The sequence below is a fragment of the Elaeis guineensis genome, chromosome 1 (assembly GCF_000442705.2).
Source record: "Elaeis guineensis isolate ETL-2024a chromosome 1, EG11, whole genome shotgun sequence".
NCBI classification, from domain to species: domain Eukaryota; kingdom Viridiplantae; phylum Streptophyta; class Magnoliopsida; order Arecales; family Arecaceae; genus Elaeis; species Elaeis guineensis.
In genome coordinates this window covers 115,983,530-116,003,330 of record NC_025993.2, presented here as the reverse complement: position 1 = coordinate 116,003,330, position 19,801 = coordinate 115,983,530, and the positions used below count along the sequence as shown (strand labels likewise).

General features: G+C 38.5%; 1 protein-coding gene across 1 annotated transcript; it reads left to right on the top strand.

Annotated features, from left to right (window-relative positions):
- The first annotated feature begins 7,289 nt into the window (after positions 1–7,289).
- On the top strand, positions 7,290–18,564 carry LOC105038750 (uncharacterized). The gene is given in 9 exon segments (XM_010914627.4): positions 7,290–7,707; positions 11,285–11,321; positions 11,441–11,677; positions 11,782–11,829; positions 17,768–17,827; positions 17,829–17,940; positions 17,943–18,119; positions 18,122–18,181; positions 18,184–18,564. Coding segments are annotated over 9 exon segments (1,095 nt in total). The 5' UTR covers positions 7,290–7,405; the 3' UTR covers positions 18,246–18,564.
- Positions 18,565–19,801: the final 1,237 nt, after the last annotated feature.

The window sequence follows — 19,801 nt, the reverse complement described above, 5'->3', positions numbered from 1 at the left end:
CAGGCTTAGACCTAGAGATCGGATTTAAAATATTACATGGATTTATCTTGGGAAACCTAACCAACCGAAGGCATATGGATTTGGTTCGGGCCCAAGTAGAGCGCAAGTGGAACATGGATTGCAGGTCTTAAAATAGCTCTAACATTATGTGCTCATATAATGTCTATCATCTTGCATTGAGTTGCTTAAACCCTATTTGGAGGCCAGCTATGCGATACTTAGAGGTGGGTTAGCAGTTTAACCGACCAAAAAAGCGATCGAAATGGCATGTTAAATTTAATCGGTCAATGTTCTAAATAGTAGCCTAACCTAATTAACTTTGCTTCGTGAGAGGAAAGGGTGGAATATACTCTCTTTTTTTCTCTTTAATTTTCAATTTTTTAATAACTTACCATATTGACCTTAGAATGTGAACTAAATTCATAGAGTGAATAATTCTAATCCATAGAGTGGCAATAGTTGAATCTATTCACCCTCCAGTTAATTATGTAGCATCTTAGTGCAATTTAATAGTATTTATAATGTTGAAAGAGTGGTAATAATCCCATATTGGATGGATAAGGGATACTTATGTATTTATGGGCTCATTTACCTACTAGCTTAAACTTTGGGTTGGACTTTAAAGTAATTCTTTGTGCATTACACGCAGTGTAGCAAAAATGCACAGTCCATCTTATTGGATCACGTAGTCATCATTTTTCAATATGCATTTAATGTCTGTAATTTTATTTTTTTGTTTAAAATTTTAAATGATAAAAATATCCTTCATCTTTTGAAAAAATTATGACATCCTGTTGTCAAATTATAACTTTCTGTACTATAGGAAGTCATAATTTTTTTCAAAAGTCATAAAGAGAAAAGAACATTTTTGTCATTGAAAATTTATGAAATTTTTAAATGATGAAAATGTCCCTCTCTTTTTTATAATATTTTATAGCCAAATTATGACTTATTGTTATGCAGGAAGTCATAATTTAACTACAGGATGTCATAATATGATCATTGGGTGTCATAATTTTTTTAAAAGAAGAAAAATATTTTCATCATTCAAAATTTCAAATGAAAAAATGAAACTGCTGACATTAAATGCGCGTTGGAAAATGATAACTATGTAGTCTAATTAGATAGAGCGATGTATTTTTGCTGTACTATATGTGATGCTTTCTCTTAGATTTTAACATAGTATCAAAGCCCATGATCATTTTTGCCCATTGGGCTTCCCTCTTGCTTGGAGAAATTATTTCTTGGACCTTGTCCAAAATGGACCCTAGATAATTTGGTATTTAGGACAAGAGAAACGGGATTAAATACACAATAACACATGTTGTTAAGAAGGAGAAAGGTATTGAATGCATGATAAGATATGTGTCAAGGAGGAAAAAAGCTTAAATAATCTATGGTTCACTTTGGACCAAATCTAACCAATAATTGATCTATTGCTTGCCATTTTACATCTCGTCCCTTTCGGGTTCCATCACTCCTTATTCCTTCCTCTCACTCGCCCATCCCCCAACACTCTCACTCACAAGCCATGTATCATCTTGCTCGCCATTTCTCTGGCACTCTCACTTGCAATTCACATGTTATCTCTCTTCACATTGAGAGAATTGACATTTGCGAGAGTATCGAGAGAGCAGTAATAATCCAAAGCTGTATAGGTGAGGAATTTTAGTGATGCTTACATATTCAAACACTTAAATTAGATTTTAATATACTGTTGAATTTTAGAACCATGCTAGCACATATATTCAGTCCCAAATGATATATGAATTACCATCTCATATTGCCAAGTTGTACGTTTCTCCAACAGTATTCTTGGATAGCATCCCGGAATTCTATCACAAAGTCAAAGGAAGCTTTTGGCATGCTCAAGGAAGCCACCGAGGCGTAGACCGTGTCACCGGTGCAAGTCAAAAGATGGAGTAGCTCAAGGTACGAGCCCTACTCCTCTCCCATCATGTCCACCCTTCCACGTTAGCCTCTTCTCGAGTCCCCTCCGGATTCTTGATATGTGGTTGCTCCGCTCTCCAGACCTGCTGATAGAGTTGCCCCAGTGCCAAGCTGTAGCTCGAGCGCTTCGCCATCTTCTTTCACCATCAGCCTCCTCCTGAGCCCCCCCTCTAGCTAGGTTCTCCCCTTCAAATTCTTCATATGATGCATGGGTGTCGGAGAATGATGGTGCAGGAAAGTCGAAGGCCATTGTTGCGCGAGAAGCTCAGCACTAGGGAAAAAATGGAGAGCTACCAGTTTAGCGTAGGATAGAGGATACAGATGGAGAGGACAATATTTCAAACTCCATTTCTCTCTCCTTTAAGCTTGAAAGGATGACTTCTATACATTGAAGTTAGAGATTGGTAACGCATGAGAGCTGGAGACTGGTGGTGCATGTCAAACCCTGGGATTTCTCTCGAGACAATGGAGGACAGAGACCTGGAGGATGGAGCATATGTATTCGAAATCCATTTCTCTTCTTTTTTTTTTTTTTTAATTTAATAGGCCGATTTACGTGGATTTTTAATAGATATTTAGATTGTGTGATGCTTCCTGATAAAATCTATCTACCACTGAGCTGATAGACCCGGTCCCATTAATTAATAATTTTTCATTCGGAACTTTATAGGACCCTCTATCTCCTCCTGTCTCTCGTCTCGTCCCGTCCCATCTTAGTTCAACAAATGGCTAGCTAGCCGTGTTCATGCCGTGTGTGGCCACCCCTCCCGAATTCCTCCAGCCGCTCCACTGACGCACCATCTCACGTCACCCGCCATCCCCCAGGTCTTCGCCCCTCCCAACCCCATTTTATTCCCGTATTATGACACAGTCAAACGAAGCTTTTGGAGTGACCGAGGAAGCCAACGTTGCGTGGACCGTGTCACTTCTGCAAGTCAAAAGTGGGAGTAGGTCAAGGTACGAGCCCTGCTGCTCTCCGATCCTGCCCACCGTTCCACGTGACTCTTGGACTCCTCACCCTCACAAATTTTTAATTCGTCCCCTCTATTCCTCTCCCTCATCTGCTCTCTCCCAGTCCAATGTTCCCTGATGCATGGGGGTCAGACATGGTTGGTGGGAAGCGACATTTGCAAAGTAGACAAGTCTGGGGTTCTCACTTGGCTTGTTGTTCTTCTTTTCTCGTATATACAAGCTATTAGCTAGCAGCTGCGCAGCATAGATTATTTAACTAATTAATGAAAATACTATAGATCTTGTTGGAGAATACCCACCGACTGACCGATCGATGGCCGGAGAAACCGACCGACCGACTTACGGTCGAAGGGACCGACCGACCGACTGACGGTCGGAGTGACCGACTGACGGACGCCGTTACCGGCTAATTATCGGCTCACGACCGACTGAGGATATGTCGGGCGCACTTTTCCCGACCGACTGGGCCCAAAGGTCTGATAGCCGACTCACGTAAGACTCGCCGACCAACGGGGGGACCTGACGCCACTCAGCTGGCCACCGACTTAGGGTCGGTCGACTCCTCCAATCGCCGTACAGCCGCCAGACCTTGTCAGTTCTAACAGCAACATGCGGCACGGCTATCTAGGGACATTGTCCCGTCGAGGGCATTGTCAACCCTGGTGATTTGACAGTCACACGGCGACATGACACTTTCACGGCGACTCTGACAGTCTACAGTGAGTTGACAGTTCCTCACTTGTCTGCGCCATTAATGACGGCGTCATACCGTGCTCCACTATATAAACCGGGGAAGGCAACAGTGCAAGGGATCTCCATTCTCGCCTTCGAAACCACAGGCTTGCTCCTCCCTCTCCCTCTCTCTCTCGATCGAGCTCTCTGTCTTCATTTCACTGTTGCCCAGTCACCTCTCTGACTTGACCGTCGGAGGATCCCCGCCGGAGCCGCCTCCGGTCAGTGTGGACTTCTCGTTTTTGCAGGTGCACATTTCCCGGCGATCGGGCGACGAGGCGATTGGCCGCAACAGATCCTCTCTCTAATCATCATCTGGTTCATTGGTCTGATCTGAAAATCGATGATTGATAAAATAGAAGGTAGGCACAGTTGATATATGCCACCGATTTTTAGAGATGATAAAGTATTGAATATGGATCGGGTCGGTCAATATTCATATATATTTGATAATTAAAAATTTCATATTTATATCCGTCTCATATCTACTTTAAGATAGATGGGATACAATTGGATAAGAAATTCGTTATGTAAATATTCTAAAATATTTATGATTTTGAAAGAGAGAATTTGCATTAAAGTTGTATTGTATCGGATTCAAGATGAGCTATATCATTACCCGTATCTAAGCCGAACCTATTTTAAGTATTTTATTTAGAACTCATATCGCCCAAAGTTTTAATCAAGTTGGTTAAAATCTGTTTCGTTCAAATCAAATGTCTGATGAATCGATTATAATTATCATCTCTATTGATTTTATCGTATATTATGCCGATCCTTGACTATCATATCACCTTGATGAATTCAGCATAATGCGACAAATATTCTTTACACCAATATCTTGCCAAAATGACTCCTCTCAGAAACTGTTGTCTATCAATTCCAACAAAATTACACTAGCATGGCACCCCATGGCTTCTTGCCGATGTCTCAGCAGATCAAGATCAGGATCAAGTTGGACTTGGCTATATCCATACCTAAACCTCGAGGACATATATATTACCTTTGAATCCAAATCCAAAATCAACTTACAACCTCAACTGCATATCTGATGTTGTACTGATCAGAAAATAATTGGATATTGTGACTATTGTAGCATATTTTTGAACAACTGGAGTTATATACTGAATATACTCAAGTTAAAATCAATCCAAACCCAATAAATTATTGTATCCATATTTTGGACCCAAGCCTAAGATTTTTTGGGTTGGATTGGACAAAGTCATTGGTTTATTGACTCCACTGACACCTCTACTTCTCAACTGGAAGTCAAGCGAAATTCATAATATTCTATAAGGGAAGTAGGTAATATGTCTTTATCAGCTGTGCGGTAATCTGCGGTTTATCTAATTGATGCTAGTTTCAATACAAAATAAAACTTTGCTCCATGTTTGCAACTAGCTTGCATCTAACATGTGCATTAGTTGTTGGAATTTTCTGGTTTCTACGTCTTGGATTTTAGGATATATTTGGTTCACGATCAGAGTCGGAATCAAAATCAGAATAGATTGAAATTAGAAACAAAATTGAACTGAGCTTTGAATATTAGGGAAGAACAAATATTGAATTTTTGAAGATAAAGACATTTCTTCTTTTCATAGAATCAGGATGGAAATGAAACTTGTTTCAACCAAATATTTGAAATGTGAATAATTTATTCTCATTCTTATTCTAGGGTCTAACTCCACCAATCAAATATACCCTTAGCATATTTGAGTGTCCTTTGGATTCAAACATTGTCATCTAGCAAGCCTTCATTTGGGGTGGTTTCGAGCGGTTCAAGTCTAGTTTGGGATAATACATCATCGTTCACGGTCTAACAAAAAAAGGGATTTAGAGAATTCATCTAGCTAGTGATCACAAGTTCAAAATAATTCCAGTGGCTTTTCAAGATAAGTTAGAATATTCAAATTAGATGAACCTAATAAAAAAAAGATGCATGACTATAACAAAAATAAAGATCATAGGTATTTTAAGAAGCACCTTGAGAGGTTCGATAAAGATGTGGTAATCTAAGCTGTCAAGCGATGCTTGAAAAGATGATGCTAGAAAAACATGCTAGAATAATCAATTATGTAGCAACTACTTAAAATGAATACAACATAATGATTGAATAACTGCCATCTAGCTATTCATGACTTTTGAGTGGGCTCTACGTAGCATATGGACATTATATTATCCAGAATCAACTCAATCACGACCATCTTACCATTCGGCTATATAGATGGATCAATCAAAGAGCATTTTGATTCAAAAATATTTGGATTTTTTTAAACTTTGTTAATGATGTTGGAATTCAGATAGCAGTGTTAAAAAAAAAAAAAAGTAAAATTTTGATGATTAATTGAAATTTTTCTAAGCCTTGAGGTTTAAGGATAAATGAGTTGGATGGATGTCTTAATTATCCTATTCGGAAATCAAGGACGCACCGCGCAAAAGCGAAACAACACCACATGCTTCGCCGGTGGTCCCCATCCAGGCCTCGATCCCCTCCCCCTATGTGGGCCCCACCACCTTCCCCGCTTTCCCTGGGTTCAAAATTTAATACGAGGCCCGCGCACGTGCTATTCCCCAGCGGCGGGATCCCCGCCACCTTCTCTTCCGGCGACGGAAAAGAGGAAAAAGAAAAGAAAAGCAAAAAAAAAAAAGAGAAAAGGACAGAAAGCTCAATGCTATGAAGCGCCAAATTAGTTGCACAACAGTTTCCATCTACAAGAACTCGGTTCAATTCTGCGAGTGGCCGGCGCCTCATAACGTTTCTTCTGATAAAGAAAAGGTTTAGGGGCTCCACCACCGCTGTCGAGTGCGCCCCGTGTATCCGCTTTTAATCAGACGATAATCATTATCCGCACGCCTCTCTGCTCTTGCCTTCAAACCAAACTTGCGCCTGCAACAACCATTGTAAGCTTTTCGTTCTGCAATAGCCTCACATAATCGAAACGCGGCACATACGTTAAATACACACGGAATTATCCCAATTGGTGATGTGACACCAGTCACGGACTCTAAACTGGATTAGACTCTTCCAAAAGATAAATGCAGCGTAGACGCTTTCGTCTACCCCTTTTACCGTTAGAGCTCTCTCTAGAACCCATGCCATGCGGCCCAAATATCGCACCAAATGCCTCCCATCTGCGCTGCTTACTCGATTGAAGGGAAGAATGGAAAATAATAGTTTGGGCCGCAAAGCAAAGAACACCAGCAACTGTTGCTTCTGGGACCCTGAAATAGACTCATGAAATGAACTCCTGTAAGAAATGACGTCACCCGTCCCTGTGCACTCCCTCGTCTGGGCCAATGTTTACGGGTCTCGATAGTGCAGGTTGTATCTTTCGCGCCAAAGAATGATTAATCTTCATCCGTAGCGTGAACCGTTGGATCGCATTTTGAACAATTTTTCAAAACACGGAATTAAAAAGATTGAAAGCTTAGAAAGTCGTGTGATCTCGATCCAACGGTTGATGAACTCTTTTAGCTCATATCATCGCCCAGTCTGGAGTACTAAATTACTAAAGATGCACTAAAGAGGAGATAAGAACCCGCAGCCAGAAAGAGACCCTCCATTCGCACTCGGCCTCAGAGAGAGAGAGAGAATTATAATTAGACGACGAAGTGGACTGGCGATTTGTGTTCTATTTGTGGCATCCGTCCTCCGTACGTCCCAGAGCGGATCGCTTCCTCCCTACGGAAACTGAGACCAGAGAGAGAGAGAGAGAGAGAGAGAGAGAGAGGGAAGGGGGACGTAGAAGTAATGGGAGGGGTGACGTCGTCGATGGCGGCGAAGCTGGCGTTCTTCCCGCCGAGTCCACCGACGTACGAGGTGGTGAGGGAGGAGGAGACGGGGGTGGTGAGGCTGAGCCGGTTCCCGCACCGGGAGAACGTGGAGGTGCTGCGGCTGCCGACGCGGCGGGGGACGGAGATCGTCGCCGTGTACGTCCGCAACCCCATGGCCGCCTCCACCCTGCTCTACTCCCACGGCAACGCCGCCGATCTCGGCCAGATGTATGAGCTCTTCATCGAGCTCAGCATCCACCTCCGCGTCAACCTCTTGGGGTATTTCCCCTCCTCAGTCCTCCCTCTTCTTCTAATTTCGGTTGCTATTTTGGCTTTTGGGATGTTTTTAGGATGCGTTATCCCGGGTTAATCTTGCCCTGTTTTGCTTTGGAGTACTAGCTGATACTTTGATTTAGGAGAAGATTTTGCTTGTTTTGTTTGCTATTTTTCTGTTTTTTCGCGTTGATTTGTTAGAAGGCGTTTTCTTGACTGATTGGTGAGAAGTGGAGGGAGATTGAGGTGGTTGGATTATCTAAAATTTTGGATTTTAACCGGGATTTTAGCAGTGTAAACTTATATCAAGGGTTTTTTCTTCATTTATTCTGCCGTCCTTATCTATAGTTTGTTTTGGCATAATAAATGGGGAGTTAATGTTCTTGAACTGTAAGGTAGCAAAACTGTGATGATTTTCGGGATTGTTGTTCTGGATCTATGGTCGGAGTGCGATTTCTGCGATTTTTTTTGCTGGATTCCAGAAAAAACCTGATTTTTATTTGCAAGATTATGATATTATATATGATGATGCAGACAAATTATTGATGCATTTCCCCTCTACAAAATTGCAACTTGGTAATGATTTTTGGTTGGCTTGCCTCTGATTTTCTCTATAAATGATTTACCTTGGCTGTGAATTTGGTGGACTTCTATGTAATTCTTTGTGAACCTGGCTGTCAACACACTGCATTTGTAGCTGAAGATTGACTGCGAGGTGGATGTAGTAATTCTATTTGTAGTTCTCTTTGTTTAGTATTGACAAGAAGCTCTGTTTTTCTCAAGACTTGTGAAATTTTTTTATCTTCAGCTCATATTGGTAGAGGGGGGGCTGATTGAGTGGTGTTGGTCCTGAGGTTGGGGCTGCAGCGGTGTTGGGAGTGAACGGAAAAATAAAGGTGGCAAAATGGTCGTGGAGGCAGTGGTGGAGATGAGAGAAGAGAGGAGAGAGGGGTAGAGGCAGTAATGGAGGGGAGAGGGATGGAGGTACTGATAGAGAGGAAAGGGGAATGGGCAGCTAGCATCTAGTTACTAGGAAAAGAAGGTACAGATGCAAGTGATTCCATCTGATTGATGCTTTTCTTATTATTCATATCCCTTGTTAAAGATGCTCCTAAATTTGGAAACAGCAGTTCTCTAATTTTAAGAACTGAAGCGATGGGGTAAAGTTAATGAACATGGGAATAATGTGTAATTCTATTCATTTTGACTTCAACAGCTGTGCTCTATTTACATAACTAATGCCTAGAGCCCAGCTAAGTGCTGAGTATGCAGGGCTGGTGCTCCGCAAACCCTTAGTGCATTCATACACACATGTCCATTACTCTAGTCATAAAACAATGCTTGAATAAATTAAAATTCATAAGAACAATGCTTTATGGTTCATCTTGGGTTTCCAATAATTGTTGGACAGGCCACTCCTTTCCAATGGAAGTCTTAAGTATGTGGACTTTTATCAGATGCAAGAAGTTCCGACTGGCTTAGCTGCATGAAACCAGTAAAGAAACCTCCTCAATTAATAACTGGAAAATGAGGGTGTCTCAATTGTAACCTCGATTTTAACCTTCTCCTTTCTTCTTCTCTGTTATCCTTTCCTTTTTGGCCACTGCCCCGTAGCTGCTGCTTTGCCAACTGTTACCTCTACCACTACTTTGCTAGCTGCAGCAACAATTCTTCTACATTGCTGCAAAAAGAGGATGTCCCATTGTTCTCCTATCTTTCTTTTCCATGCTAGTACTTTCTTGTTCGGTGAAATTCTCCAATCCTTGCCATCACTGTTGCATTCTGATCTGCTGTCCTGTCACCATTTCCATTGTTGCTTTGCTATCCCCTCGCATCTCTAGCTGTCTTGACAATCTTCATTTTTTGATCCCTCCACCTCCTCCATTTGATCTCCTTGGATTACCGATACTGAAATTAATAGTTGGTGTGAGAGCCTTGATTTAAAATAAATGTATAAATAATCAGAGCATGAATCATGCAACTGATCAGAAATTAGAGAATTTAGGTGATCATTGCTTCTTCCCATTTTTTTTCATTCCTCTTCTTCTCATCCTTCTCTTTCTTCTTCTCCTTCTTCACTTTCCCATTACATGTGGGCTTACCTACTGAGTGCTTGGGTAATTGTCTAAGCAGACAACATGTGGGTTTCAACAGCCCAAAACAATTTGGTTTTCTGCTTGAATTTTAACCTCCAGCAATGTATGGAATAAGTCTTAAATCTTTTGATATGAAAGGGCCCTAAAGTTAGCTTGGGTGTGTATTACTCACACTAGCTGCAATTTTTGTAAAATTGAAACATTCCATGTGATATAATTTGAGTTTATAACAAAACAATTTTTTGTTTGTGGTCACTTTGTAGTTTCTTGTTTTGACATGTGCATTTAGAGGGTGCAGTAAATTATTTATGATAATATTGTGATTGCTGTTTCTAGCTTCAATTGTTATAGGGGGAAAGAGTGTGTCATAATTATGGATCCAATCGATTATGGATATCGGGGTTAAAATTCACTCTGAAATTTTTCCTTTTTTAATTGATGTTTGCTCTTAATTGTCTATCTTTAGAACATTAGGAGAGAACTAATGGGTCTATATGTTTCATAAAGAAAAGATTTTATAAAAGTATAATAGCGTGAAACTCCTAGAAACATCCAATCTCATTATATACTGAAGGGATGGGATCAGTTGTTTGCAAATGAGATTTTCATGTAAAAAGCATTTGATCAAGGGTTGAAATACTTCTATACCACAACAAATGTACACCTTATCATATGAACACATAGTATAGTGGTTGATGTTGGCATAGCAAAGGTGACACTGGACTAACATGCACTGGTATGGTATGGTATGGAGGAGCCTACCGACTATTGGTTTCTTATTGATGTAGTATGTTACTCTTGGTAAGGCTTATATATGGCTAGCATGGAATTAAGGAAGATGTCATTGTGGGTGTGTGAGAGGTGCTGTTAGGGTTTAAATGTCAGAAATCAGAAAGATGGGAGAGTCAGTCTCTCAAGATCTTGTTTTGAAAGCAAAAAAGTGAGAGGGTGGAGGGGGAGGATGATGGATTAAGCATATCCCTCCCTTTCTCTTTCATGAGACAATGGACATGAATGGAGTGTCCCCCACATTTGTATGAGATGTAAAAGGATATTCCATTTTATAAGGGTTTTCTACAAAGGCTAACTAAGATATTGCATATATCTTTTGGAAGTGCATATATGCCCTTTCTACTTGTTGAAGGGTAAATACAAGAATAAGGGATTTCTGAGGGGCATATCTGCAAAATTCCCCCTGCAAAACGGTCAACTATGATGTATCCAGAAAATAGAATTTACCAACTTGAAAGCACAACTGATTGGGCCACGATTGGGGCATGTGCCTTGTGGCAACAACTTGCTCTTCTTTAGGCCATTGCCTTAGGCAGAGTTACTATTAGGATTGAGCCATTGGCTCATCTAAACATCTAATCACTAAATCTATAAAGCTTACTTACAATGCAAAATCGCCAGAAGTATCTAGTTAGTTTTTTCAATGCGCATTGGAATAATGATATGTATTTGACAAAGCTTTCACATTCATGCAGGTATGATTACTCTGGATATGGCCGATCATCTGGAAAGGTTTGTTTCAGATTTCTTATACATATGCTTCATGACAATTCACCTTCCACCATCATGTGATTAGTATGAAATTACATGGGTAGGCTGGAAGTTAATTTCTTTTTACTTATTCTTGGTAGCCAAGCGAACAAAACACTTACGCTGATATAGAAGCCGCCTATAAGTGCCTTATAGAGACGTATGGTGCAAAGGAGGAAGACATTATCCTTTATGGCCAATCTGTTGGAAGTGGACCAGCTGTGGATTTGGCAACTCACTTGCCACACTTGCGAGCTGTTGTTTTGCATAGCCCGATACTTTCTGGTTTAAGAGTGATGTATCCTGTAAAACGTACATACTGGTTCGACATTTATAAGGTTAATACTTGACTAGAACTCTGGGATGATATGTTGCCTCTTGCTTGATTATTGGCCTGTGTTATTTGCACTGAATAACCATTTGAATTTCATCCTGTTTGCAGAATATTGACAAAATCCCATTGGTCAATTGCCCAGTGCTAATAATTCATGTAAGTATATCTGTTTCTTGCATTTTAAACTTCTCTTTGAAGATTTAATGCTTATGCTCAACAAATGATTTATTTGCATTTTTATAATGGAGACTACGTAAAGCACATTTCTTTTCTATTCCTAAATATATGTCGACACAAAATTAATCTTATACCATATCACAATATAAAGGCTTCTTGGACATGATAATATACTTATCATGAGAAATAATTTAGTACTGTTGATCAATCTCATTGGTATATATTGTCAGCTCAGCTTCTGTTCTTAAAAGTTTATTAAAGTGGCAAATTTATTCCATTTGACCACCTACCAGTAACATAGGAAGATGCCATGTTGCTTGATCTGTTCAATTTGGGTTCACTTTATAAATTACTATTCATCTCTGTCAATAAAATAATGAAGTACATATTAAGGATGTGGACTGGACTTTAAATATTCAGTAAGGAATCAAAGAAACATATGCCATCCATTTTCTGGTGTATGTTTGTGGCATTTGGATATGAGATGCAAAACGGATATACACTAAATTGTGATATATCTTGAGACCGTACATGACTTAATGGGGCCTGTCAGACTCTTAACATTTTTTTTTTTAAAAGAAAAAGAGCATTATTATACCAAACAGACATACTGTTTCAGATGCACACACGCACGTATATGATCAAATATGCACATACATACATACATACATACATATATATACACGCATGTATGAATCTACGTACATACAAATATGTTATATTGTATGTATTCATGTGTACATTTGTAAACATACATGCATAGATGCATATGAAAGTTTAGCATATGTAATGAGTGTATTAACTAGCTATAGATATTTAGTATAAAATTATATGTATTTACTATAGTAAGTTTATAACAGTATAGGGTGAAAATATAGTTACATGGTTGACTTTGGCAAGTTTTGCCTGGTTGGTCTTGGATCATGTATCTGTCATTATAATCCTAGTTACTAGCCAACTCTTGTTAATTTTGGTGACTAGTAATAAGAATCATCATATCCAAAAATTATTCCTTTTTAGACAGTCTTCTTTGCTTAGATATTCCACAGCAGTGTCTTAGTCCTGTAAATACCCATCTCCAATTAATGTGTATACCCTCCTTTTGGTGTTTTGAGAGAAACAACACATAAATCCACTAACCTTTGTCTAACATGTCCAATCCACCGAAATTAAATATGCTGCCCAAAAGGTCTTAATTTGAAAATGACCAGAATATGTTGGTTATTTTGGCTTTTTTCATCTATCTAAAATCTCCTTCCCTTCTTTTGGTATGGGTTTTTTTCTTATGTATGTGATTTGGGGTTTGCATAAGGGAGGTCATGCCTCGCAAAGTTTAATTTTGTTGTAGCTTTGCTCCTTTAGTGTCAAACCTCTCATGTTGGTTCTTTCTTCAACTTCAGATTTCTTTAATACTCCCAGCTTATAAACTACCTTGAGTTTGAAGAGAAGGGTAGAGGGATAAGTTTATATATTATTTTACCATATATCGTGTTACATCCTTCTATACTTCTAATGTTTTTGTTACTTAGGATGCTTGACATGTCAGACTAAACAACCTTGTATCTTGTGGACATAGAATATTGCCTTGTATAGATTGATAAGCATGCCATGCTTCTTCCCAAATTTTTCATGATCATCATTTAAACTTTTTCTCTTATTACAATGGCTTGGTTGTGGGGGGTAATGCAACAAAATTTGTTATCAAATCATTTAGATCATGTTTTAAGTATGGTTTTCTGCTATCTTGGTTACTTTCTTTTTTGAAGTTGGAGATGTTGTTGCGAAACATGGTTGAAATTAATGAATTTGCATGTCTTATGTCATGGTCCAAAAACTCATCCAAAAGAGCTTGCCAGAAGTTATTAATCAGGATCATTGGCCTTGTTCAAGTACCCAGGACCTTCATAATACCCAACAGATGTGGGACTAAGCACATGCCCACATAGGTCCATGCATGGTGACCTTGGGTGCTTTAATAGGGCCATGCACGTCAATTAGGGGGTTGTTTGGAACCCTGTAACTTAACTTGCAGCTTAGGGTACATACAGCTTGAGTTGCAGGGGAGTCGAGCCTGTAACAGGATCCAATTCAGTGTTTAGATGGTGCATAAGGCTGAGATCAGGGTGGAGGCTGAGTCAAGTTTTTTTTTTTGTTGTTGTTTTGTTTTTTTTTGTGTGGGGGGTGGGGGTGGGGATGGTTGCAAGGAGGAGGTGCCAAGCGACAGAGATTCGGGAGCAGAGAATTGCAGCAGAGAGGGAGAACTCCTCTCTCTCTCTCTCTCTCTCTCTTCTCTCATTTTCAAACGCTTGTTCTAGTCCCTGAGCTTCGAGCTATCATGGTTACCTGCTGCTTGGATCTATTGGTGTGGTGAGTTCGAGCACCATCCAACTCTGATGAACTTGGGGATCACCATGATGGAGACCCTCATGGCCGCCGCCCGCCACTAGCAGCCTCTAGGGCTTCTCCTGTGTGTCACTGCCTTCCATTATGATAGCAAAAACCACCTCCTAGTCCATTGTCATCTTCTCTGGTGCTGGTGAGGTGGGTGCATGGGAGGCGGGAGCTAAAGTTGGGGCAAAGAAGGGTGGGGGCTTTGAAGGAGGTGAGGGGTAGGGTTGCATAGAGAGCGAAGTGAGGAGGATTGGGAGCATGAAGGGGCATGAAGGAGTTCAGGGGTGAGGACTGTGGGAGGCTAGGGCTTGACTACTTAAGCCTACAGGCTGTCTGGTTGTTGATTTGGCCGCAAATTGAGCTGTAACAAATGTGGCTTGAGTTGCAGGACCTTGTGGCTAAACCTGTAATGTGCAATCTAGCAGCAGGCCTCCAAACAAGCAGGCAGCCCATCCCACTGCTAGATCTGCAGCCGATTGAGCTACAGGTCTCCAAACAGCCTCTAACAACTTTTCGCCAGCCCTTTTGGGGTGCGGTAGTGGCTTGCTGCATATTATTTTCTTTGTGCCTATCCCCTCTGTATAAAATAGGTATCTAGGCCATACAAGGAAAAATAGATGAGAAAATATATGGCCATGAATGCTAGATAGATATGGGAATATATGGTAGGTTGCATTATACATGGGTAGAAACATGCTATTTGTGGTAGAAAATATATGGTAACTCCCCATTACTCCTCAAACACCGGAGTTTGGATGCTAAATGTTGATGTGACCGGAGAATATGAGGTTTGGTAAAGAATCTGCTAGCTATACTCTTCTTTGTGCAAAAAACAATGAGGCAATCATTCCATCAAAATCAAGATTGGATTTCGGCTAAAATTGATCCTTTTGGGGCAAATGGATCACTTCTGGCCGAGGTTGATTAAAAGCTTTTGGTTTTCATGAGTTTCAGATGGTTTCAGCCAGTTTGGGTAGTTTTAGCTAACACCAACTAGTTTTTTCTCTCTTTTTCCTTTTCTTATGTTTAGAATGTTGTTCTAGGTCTGCTTCGTCTCTAACGATCTTGCTGTTCTGATTATGAGTAGATTTCAAACATATCTGTTAAAAAAACTGAAATCAATGCATACGTTAAGCATTGTTAGAACCTGTGATCCATTTCTTGTGAATGTATGCATAAGTAAATTTAATGTTCATGTCTCATGAGGATAAAACATATGTTTCTGTCATGAATTTTTAGTATCAATTCCTAAACAACTATACTGTTAATATTTTTATTAAATGGTTGACATGGCCTTTATGGTTAAATGCTGGTAGTACCTTATGGAAGAACAGTCATAATTTATATCTTAATGGAGATTGTTAGTGAAGGAAACTATGTTTGCAAGTAACCAACCCAACCTCCATATTTCCCGACCATAAACTAACCTATGCTTGTCTCAAGTCGGGTTTTCTCCAATACAGGCACAGTTCCATCTTAAGCTAATTTCTATTGGGTGGGGGCAAGTGTTGGATCAAGTAGGGTTAGGCCATGTAAATTAGGTTAGATTAGGTTCAATAGGAATTTTAAGATAGAAAAAGATTTGGGATATTTCTCTTTGATTACTTTTTATTGGGTTGAGTCCACTATTCATCAATTTTTGATGGTATACTTGCAAATTTTGTAATTTATTATGACCGAAGATATAGTTATACAAAACACAAGCAATTTATTTGAAACATAAAGATAATTCTTTATTTATTAGTAGGTGAGTTGGTAGGATTAGGTAGTCCATGTTTCAAGCCGAATTCATGAAAGCTCTACCCAACCCCTACCCAATTAGTGGGTTGGAAGGTTGAGCCACAACCCAAATTGCATGAGTAAATGAATCTACTTTATAACGAGACATAAAGAGAGGCCACATAACTTTGGTTTATTGTGACTTATTAATCATGTTTTACTTGACATAATTCTGTCTTGGCCATGCTTAAGAATTAGTGATTTTCAAATTCATATTCAAGAAGCCTCTAGTTATTCTCTGCTTTGCCTTGTCTTTCAAATATTCAAGAATAGGAGAAACGTCGTGTACACATTCTATCTTTTGCTTCATTCATATGTTATTAATTTTAAGCACGTGTTTGCTGTGAAACCTAAAAGACCATTTAGTGAGTAGGACCTAAATACCTCCATATAATGAGTGTAAATAAACAGATTAGATGATAATATCTGATATATGAAGCTTTATTGGTCCTTGAGACATGAAGTATAAACCCAAAGAGCCAATTAAAATGTAGTGCAATTCATGCTCCATCCAGACTGTTTTTAATTCAACAATTTTTGTTCATTAGAGCAGCATGCATTGGAAGAGGATAATGCAATCCTTCATTTTGAATGAAATGTCTTGGTCAATTTTGGGAAACTGCTTGACAAACAGCAGGTCCAAATGCACTAGTATGAATCATTTTTTCCAACTTTGACTTCTCAAAGATTAATATTTACCATTGATTAGTCTATCATCACTAGGACAACATTAAACCTTATCTTCTTTTTTTCCTCCTAGGTTAGACAATTGATCTCTATAACTCTTCTTTCATTGTGATGCAAGCCCATCATCTTCACTCAGTCATCGTGCTGAAATAGGGAAAGAAAAAATTCGAAGGATGATAAATATACCTTCAGACAAATACATTTTGTAATTTCTTTCTAGCTAAAAGATCCTATTAATAACCAGCGCTGCAATACTTTATTAGGTTGAGGTTGGAGGAGAGACTTTGGAGAAAGAAATTGTCGTGTGAGTTTCAGAGTGCATCTTTCCTTCTTAGTCTTCTGTTTTGGTAAAAAGAGTAGGTTTCTGGGACATAGAGTGGATAAGAAGTTTGTGAAAGGGAGAATGGGTGTAATGTGCTAAGAAATAATGTTAGGAAGGTGACCCATTGTAAGTGGTTCTCACAACAGTCAAGGCATGTTGCTTGGAATCTAGAAGTGGAGCCAAGGATGGACCAGGAAGCTCTGGGGTTTCATGGTTCCAAGTTGGTTGGCAAGTATTAAACCACTTAATATTTGACTAGCATAACTGTTTTGCATTGGCCAGGGAGATGAATATTTACTGGATTAGGTTAAGTATGAACAATGATCATCGCAACTGACCATCGATGAACGATCAATTAATTACTGATTAATATGGCTCAAATGTAATGACATAGCACTATCATCATCCCATTTTGCACTCATAATCAAAATCTAGCACCTTAATCCATGCAGTGACTGGCTCATTCAGGTGCAAATTCTAAGCAAGGACTATTTTATAAGAAACATCAACTAGGTGCTTGTGGAATGTATGCATCAATCTGACTGAAGATTATTTGCAAATATCATGAGAAATAGTAGTTTATAGTGATATCATCATTCTCAATTATTAATTCTCCATCTTTTTATACTGCCAATTTGTTTATACTTTTGTGATATACAATTAATTCATCCATATTCCCTATCCACACGCATAAAAAAGAAGAGGGGAAAAAGAATTCATATTCTTAATGATGTGCAGGGAACATCAGATAAAGTTGTGGACTGCTCTCATGGCAAGCAGCTTTGGGAACTGTGTAAGGGAGAAGTATGAGCCATTGTGGCTCAAAGGAGGCCAGCACTGTGATTTAGAACTTTTTCCTGAGTACATTAGACACCTCAGGAAATTCATATCTACAGTTGAGAAATCACCTTCCCAAAGAAACACTCGGAGAAAAGCATAGATCGGTTCGAACCTTCCAGGAGGAGCACTGACTGTTTTGAACCATCCCGGAAGAGCACTGATAGGAGAGATAAACCAAGGCCTAGTAACAGAAAGTTGAGAAATAATGATTACAAATACAGCAATATGGACCGGTTGGACAAGCTAAAATTTCATTCGACCATATGGATAAGTCCAGGAGGAGTGTAGATTGCTTTGAGAAGTCCAGAAAGAACACGATCAACTGGACAGAGGACGGAAGAGTGTTGATAGATTGGACAGAATATGGGCTGGTTAAAACCCTTTAACCTCTTTGTAAATTTATACAGGGGCTTGTTTGTGTTGGGAAATTGATTTGGTCCATTTATTTATGTTCTCTGATCATGTAGTTTGTTTGTGGAAGTTACGCAATAACAATTGGAAATGGAAGGAGCGGAGGTGGAAAAAGGATTAGTTGATGACAAATTATAGTTTCTGTATTATAGCTAATGGAATCTTTCCTAAAAATCGTTGTCAAGTCTGGTTAGGTTTATGGTTTTGTGCATTTATTCATTTCCAGTGACATTATTTGTTTGTTTTCCTGGCAGTTTATGAAAAATGAAGAAAGTTAATGGCAATATTGTGTCCTTGCTCATACTTCTTAGGGTAATTTTTAATATACTGGCCGGTGATCGCTTAATATGTTGGACGGTATGTTATTAAAAGTTAAAGCTTTCTTAGGCATTGTTAGATAATTTAATTTTTTTTATGTATGGATCGTGTTTCAATATTTATATAAAAATTAAAATTATAAATAAATTATATTTTGCATCATTATCTCATCAATATGATGATCACATAGTCCGTATAGCGTCTGGTCTTCTTTCACAGGTGGCTGGTCTTTTCTCTTTACCCTTCTTTTTTATGTAGATGATTGATGGGAATCGTTCACCTTCCTCAGAGTTGAAGAAAAGGGATCAAGTCACTTCTATTTATATCTGTACTTGTCTTGTCCCTTTAAAAAATTTATTCTTAATTAAAATTGAAATTTCGGTCTAAGTCTTATTAGGAATAGGACTTTTTAATTAATTGGACTCACTGTAATTGATTCAAGATATGTGGCTGATTCAAAGAGTTAAATCTGACTAAGTGATAATTAGATTATACTGAGAGTCAAATCCAATATTTTTTCACTTGACTTATATTAGCATTTAAAAATAATTTTTGATTTTTTAAAAATATTTTATTTTTTTTAAAAAATAAAATATTTTAATTTTTAAAAGTAATTGTTCTGAATCAAAATTTTGAAATTGATCCGACAAATGCGTACTCATTTTTTAAATTTTTTAAATTATTTATTTTTTGAAAGATCTTTTATACTTTGATTAAATAAAAATCATTAATGCAGATCATAGCGGTTATATATCTCAATTGACATACTCCTTTTCATGTATCATGATATCAATAATTCTCACTTAACCCAATCTTATATACTGGAATACATAGGCCATCAAAAATCATAATATCTATGATAATAATTCATTGTTATGTCATATAAATGATATTTTTGTTTACTTTAATTTTGACAAAAGTCAACCATAACGTATACAAACAATAATTAAACAGAAGCAATAGCAGTCATCAAACCATGAAGAGATTTCAAAATAAGTGTCTATTATAAATTAAATATCTCAATGACAAATGTCTATAACTTTACACATTCTTTGAAAATTTTAGACACTAAATCTTTTATTAAGGATCAACTATTATACAAGCAGTACCAATAAAATCAATAGATACTTCATGACTACTAATTCTCTGGTTTACAGTAAGATACTTAACATCAAGGTGCTTGTTTGCATTAGGTCATCTTGC